Source organism: Merops nubicus, unplaced genomic scaffold (genome assembly GCF_000691845.1).
Source record: "Merops nubicus isolate BGI_N331 unplaced genomic scaffold, ASM69184v1 scaffold3600, whole genome shotgun sequence".
Lineage (NCBI taxonomy): Eukaryota > Metazoa > Chordata > Aves > Coraciiformes > Meropidae > Merops > Merops nubicus.
Window position 1 is genome coordinate 5,512 of NW_008581967.1, and position 6,186 is coordinate 11,697.

General features: G+C 61.2%; 1 protein-coding gene across 1 annotated transcript; it reads left to right on the forward strand.

The window, feature by feature from the left end:
• Window positions 1-206: 206 nt before the first annotated feature.
• LOC103768913 (suppressor APC domain-containing protein 2-like) lies at window positions 207-5,586 on the forward strand (the record flags this gene model as incomplete). The annotated part of the gene is made up of 4 exons (XM_008936079.1): window positions 207-340; window positions 4,023-4,169; window positions 4,318-4,419; window positions 5,458-5,586. Coding segments are annotated over 4 exons (512 nt in total), but the record flags the coding sequence as incomplete, so codon positions are not given.
• Between the last annotated feature and the right edge of the window lie 600 nt (window positions 5,587-6,186).

Sequence of the window (6,186 nt, forward strand, 5' to 3'; positions counted from 1 at the left end):
GCAGCACGTGAAGAGGTTGGCAGAGCCAGCCTAAAACCTGCCAGCATGAGCAGTGATTCCATCTGGGAACAGAGGTTGTGTGTGGATTTTCACCAGTGTCATGTGTGCAGGGCAGGAAGGTGGGGTTTTAATGGGACACTGGGAGCTGGAGTCCCCTGGAAGGGACTGTGCAGGCGGCTGGAGCCTCACGCTCTCCTCTCCTCCAGGTGGTGATGCTAAGGCTGCTGGGCAGTCCCAGGGAGATGGCAGCCACCCAGGCACTGGGGACACCCGAAGGCATCAGAGGGGACGTGCAGAGCACCGGAGACACACCATCACCAACGGCGTGGACTTCAGCATGGTGAGGGGACAGCCCAGCCCTGGGCTCCGGCAGAGGGGCCCCTGGTCCATGGAGGAGGGTGGATTCCAGGGCTCCCACGCTGCTGACACCAGCTCTGATTGGGCTGTGGTTCCCCCCTGCACACCCTGCTCCTGTGATGACAGACAGATCCTGGTATTTTGGCTAGAAAGCTCTGCTGGTGTACATGCAGGTCCTGTTACTGACCTGGGACCGACGCTGTCTGCCCCAGATGGCCCTGGACAGGGAGGAGGCACATATTTCCCTGTGTCCTCTGCCATGGGGCCAGCCCATGGGGCCAGTGTTTGACTGCACAGGTGCCTTCCCAGCAGGTAAAAACTTGGGCAGAGGAAGGCCAACGTGTAGGTGTAGGAGGGTCCCTGGGCCTCCCAAGCTCTCCAGCGGAGGCGAGGAGCGCGTTGCCCTTGGCGAGCGGTTGTGTCCCCTGCCAGATGCTCTCTGAAGGTTGAGGCTCAAGCACTTTGACCTTCCTGGCTCCCGAGGGACTTTTTGCCAGTCATGCAGGGAAATCAGCACTGAGTTTAGCTGGGCAGTCCAGGATGGAGGGATCTGCTCCTCCCTGGGTGGAGGGCTGTGCGCTGCTCCTGCGGGTGGAGGAGCTGCCTGGGCATGCTGCTCACAAGCTCAAGCTCAAATTTTTCCTGTGAAGAGAGCCTGCAGGATGAGTGGTTGGCAGGAGGGGCTCTGGCTGACGTCGGAGCTGCTGCCCTGGCTGTGACTGTCACCTCTGTCCTTGCACTTTGGTGTCACCCAGGTGCCCAGGCCCAGCTGGGCTGACCGGTGGCACGGGAGCCATCGATGACAGCTTGGTGCTGGCCCTGGGGACACAATGTGCTCCAGTGCCTGGCCTCAGAGGGGGGTTTGTGCACACGTGGTTTGCTGGGCCTGCAGCCATGCAAGGGTTGGGGGGCACTTGGGCTGAGGGGGTCTTTGCTGAGAAGTGCTGGCAAGGAGTAAAACGTACAGATAGATGTGTGCAGCTGGGAGTGGAGGTCTGTGGTGCTCAGGGTTTGGTGGCAGGGAGTTACTGGCTGGGAGAGGGGAAGGTGCCTCCTTCCCTGGGCAGGCTCTTCCCTGTGTGTGCAGCTCCAGGCTGGAGCTCATCGCTGCCCTGAGCTCAGGGTCCTGCCTGGTGCTGGGAGGAGGGGTTGCTGAGCAGTGTGTCTAGCTGAGGGCTGTGGTTTGTTACCAGCTCTGCCACAAGTGCTCTTACTCTGGGTTTGTGTTGCCCTGGGCTCTGTTTCCCCACGCTGGGGGGGCAGTGGGAGGCAGGACCTCTGCCTTTCTCTTGCTTCCCCAGGTGCCTCAGGGCTGCACTGCCTCGTGGGTGCTGCCCCCCCCGAGAAGGGGTAATTATCATAGAATCATTAAGGTTGGAAAAGATCTCCAAGATCATCAAGTCCAAACATCAACCCAACACCACCACGACCACTCAGCCACGTCCTCAAGTGCCACATCCATACATTTTTTGAACCCCTCCAGGGATGGTCACTCCACCAAGGCCTCACCACTCTGCCAGGGAAGAAATTCTTCCTAATATCCAATTGAAACATTCCCCGATGCAACTTAAGCCCATTTCTTCTTGTCCTATTGCTAGTTCAAAGGCATTGTTCTTGTCCCAAAGGTGAGAAGCCTTTCCTGGCACCTAGCCACATCCTTTGGGTGCTACTCCCACTGCTGAGTGTACAGGGATCCTTGGAGCAGGTTTGAGTCCAGCAAGGACCAAATCCCTGTGCAGGGCCATGCTGTCACCTCCCTCTGGGTGCTGAGACAAGGCACTGGGCTGTGACTGAGCTCATTTGCCCAAAGTTTGGGGGATGGGAGCACCAGTGTCCATCATGCATCCCAGGGAGCAGTAGGAGTGGTTCAGCCTGAGCAGTGAGTGGACGTGAGGGGCTGAGCTGCAGCCCAGACCCCTTTGTAGCACCACAGCTGGTGTCTGCTCAGCTGCTGGTTTCCAGCCAGCCCGTCATCGATCGCCCTGATTTCCCCATGGCCACGGGGGGTGGCTGGGAGGAGACCTTCTGTGAGAGGCTGAGTGCTGTCATCTGTGGCTGGCCCAGGGTACAGCACTGTCCCCTCCCCAGCCACCAGCCAGGTCCAGTGCTCTGTCCTCCTCCTGCCCCAGCAGCTGCCTTTGCCCCCAGAGCACCGTGCCCTTGGCGAGATGCCGTCTGTCCCCACGCCCAGCAGAGCTGGTGATGTCCCAGGGCTGGGGGGGACGCTGCCTCTTCCTCTGGTCACTGTGCAGGCCAGCAAGCCTGGTGGCACTAGGGCTGGCCAGAGAGCTGCGGGCTGCAGCCCGAGCTGGGTGGGGGTCCTTGCTGTGTACAGCACCTTCTTCATGCCCCTCAGCAACAGCCTGCACAGCACCAAGGCTCTGCGCTTCTTCTTGTGGGTACGTGCCCTGTGCTCGGTCTGTCTGTCCAGTGGGGGGGTCTGGGGGGCTCTGCTCTTCCCAACAGCATTTCCAGGAGAGGCAGGAGCAAGAGCAGCCTGGGTGTACAGGGTGGCTGGCGTGGGGTGGGTGGGAGGCTTCAGGGCTGGCAGTGGGGATGGGGAAGCACCTTGGTGTGGTCTCACTTGTCCCCGGGGGTGGCAGTCTGTTCAGAGTCACTTCTGCTGAATTACCCCCCTGCAGATGCTCTCCAAAGCAGCAGGATCAGTTCCTGAACATCCAGGAGCTTACAGGTGATCCAAGTCCCACTGGTGCCTGGAGGAGACTGTCCTGGGGCCCAGCCTGTGCCCAGTGGTAGATGCCAGGCTGTGCTGGGGCAGCGAGGCAGCAGCTCCCCGTGCCCTTCCCACAGAGACACGGGGGTGGGAGCTGGGGGAGCTGGCTGGCACCACTCAGGAGGAAGGGGTTGGAAGCACTGGGCTCAGTGGGTGAGGGCTGATGAGAGGGTTGCTGCTCTGGTTGCTGTTCCCCAGGGCTGTCCCCTCTTCTCTCTTCACCTCTGCGATTGCCGAGGGCACTGCAGCGCCCAGGGGCAACAGGAGAAGGTGGCAGCAGAGCAGGGGACCCCGTGTCCCCTGGGCACTGGCCCTACTCCAGCCCCACCATCACTGTCAAAGCCTCCTGCAGCCTTTCCTCCACCGTGACCCGGGGCAGGGTCCTGCTCTGCTAGTCCTGGGGGGCTGCTCTGGGGACAGGAGCCCCAAGAAGCCTCAGAGCAGTTCTCCAGGTGCACAGAGGTCCCCATGTCCCTCTCCAGGTGACACTGGTGCTTGAGCTGAAGGGCTGGCAGAGGCACTCAGCAGAAAGGAGTGCTCTGCTCTGCTCTGCCCTGCACTGGGGGGTGAAGCAGTGCAGGGAGCAGAGCACTGGGGGTGAGGGGCTGGTGGTTCTCCCACCCCCCAGCCCTCACCTCTGCCACTTGCCCAGCGCCATGTGGGGCTGTGCTGCTGACACTCACAGCCCTGGGGGCCCAGGGGTGGCTGCAGGCCCTGCTCCTGCTGCCCAGCTCCTACACTGGGGGTTCTCCCAGAGCAGAGCACCAGGCAGCAGCCACCACCCTGCTCCTCTGTGTCTTTTCACAGGCAGAGGGGCTGAGACCCCTGCCTGTATCTGTGCCCCCCATGCCTTGTGAAGGAACCAGCTCCTGGGGCTTGGCAAGGCTGTGGTGAGGAGAGGGGTGACATCTCTGTGCACTCTGTCCTGCAGCTGAAGCACATGAAGGAGCTGGAACAGGAGAAGGATTTCCTGCTGCAGGGCCTGGAGCTGGTAGAGCGTGCCCGGGAGTGGTACCACCAGCACATCCAGTTCATGCAGGAACGCCAGAGGCTGCTGGGGAAGAACAAAACCAGTGCTGTGAGTCTGGGGCTTGTTCTTGGGGTGTCCGTCTGCTTGGGAGGTTTTGGGGCTGCTCTGTGGATTTGGAGAAATGGGCTGGGACTTGGCTGGTCCTGAAGCCAACCCCCATGGTAACCTCCAGCTTCTTCTTCCTCCTTATCCCCAGGAATTCCTCCCTGAGGGCAGCCAGAGCCACCTGGGATGCCTGGTCCCCAAGCTGCAGGAGGTGAACCGCTGCCTGGGTGACCTTCTTTCCACTGCTGGCAAGGTGAAAGGAGCAGATTAGCAGCTTGTGGTTGTTTGCATGAGCTTGGAACCCATCCTGTCCCCCCCTTGTACTAGTGGCTGGGCTGATGTCAAAGCTGTCAGGGTTTCCCTGAGCTCTGGGGAGGTGACTTGTCTCCATGGGCAAGACAGGGAATGGGGCTGGCCAAGAGGACAGGACAGCTGGAGGATGCTCAAGGCATCTGGGGGGCTAACAGAGATCACCACGAAGGTGTAGCCATTGTCAAGTGAATAAGGAAACCATCCTGCTGAGGTGCTGAGTCAGCCCTCCTGGAGCTTGCTTTCCTGACAGACTCTTGTCAGGAGCCTGGCACGCTGGAAGGAATGCTTCCCACCTCTGCCTGCCTTGCTGGAGACCCTGCAATGGCCTGTGCTGGGATCTTAATCCTGTGCTGGGCTTCTCTTGGTTTCCCATGAGCCACATGAACAGCTTCTGGCCTTGGGAAGGGCCACTGGGAAGGCACCTCAATGTCTCATCCCTTCCCTTCATCTCCTCTCACAGCCAGCAAACTCCTCAGCTCTGGGCAGGCTGGGCCCCACGGCATCCCCAGCAAGCTCCCAGCAAGCCATCAACATGCTGAAGGAGCAGAACCGGCTCCTCACCAAGGTCAGCAGGGGCCTGGGGGAAGAGAGACCCCCTGAGGGTGGTTAGGGGAGGGGTGGGGTGGGGTAGGGCCAGGGAAGGAAGGCGAGGCAGTGGAAAGTGTTCCCTCAGCTTGGCCAACCTTGGTCATCCCAGAGAAGGGCGTGTGGGCTGTACCTGGAAACCTTCCATCAGTGCTGTTTCCAGCTGTGTCCAGCTGTTTGCCAGGTGAGGCTTTGTGGGCACGGACGGGGCATCCCTGGCGAGGGAAAAGGACTGTGAGGAGTGTGACAAGTGCAGGTGCTGAGGGCAGGGCTGCTGGGGACAGGGCACGCGTGGTGCTGGGGCTCACTGCCAGGGCTCGTGTGCCAGCAGCACTGCAGCAGATGCCAGCAGTGCCCTCCCCTGAGCAGCACTCCCCTCCCCTCTGCCATGCAGGAGGTGACCGACAAGAGCGAGCGCATCACCCAGCTGGAGCAGGAGAAATCTGCCCTCATCAAGCAGCTCTTCGAGGCTCGTGCCCGCAGCAACCTCGAGACCAGCCAGCTGGACTCCACCTTCATCTAGTGCCTGTCTCCCCACTCCCTGCCCCTGAGCTTCCCTGGGGGTTCCTGGGACTCTTCCCCAAGACCCGTTGCACCCATCGCTTCAGGTGCCGTATCTCGGGGTCTGGGGCTGCTGGTGGGATCTCTGGAGGAGGAGGAGCCCCTGGCCCTGCCTGGGGAGCCCCCCCTTGCTCTGCTGCTGGCTCTCCAGCTGTGCTGCTCTCAGGCTGCTCTTTCCTGTCTCTATTCAGACTGCAGGGACTGTGCTGGGGGCACGGCCACTGCCCGTGCTGCCCGCTCGGGGCAAAGCTGCCGTGCCCTTGGCCTGACTTAGGCTGGATTTTGGCTGCTCTCAGAAGAAGATGATGCATCTTCAACACTCCAGTGGGCATCTCCAGGCAAGCCTGGCCGTGGAACGAGGGCCTGTTCCCTGCTTGCTCCACTGCTGGAGGACAAGATTGAAACTCCAGTGGGACATGCTGGCCCCGCTCTGCTGCCTGAGCTCTGCCTGGGCCAGGGCAGTGCCCGAGCTGGTGCCCCTCTGGGGGTCCCTCTCTCCAGGTGCAGCAGTGATGCCATAGTCGCTGTTTACATGTCTGCAGGCTCCTGTGGCTGGGGGGGC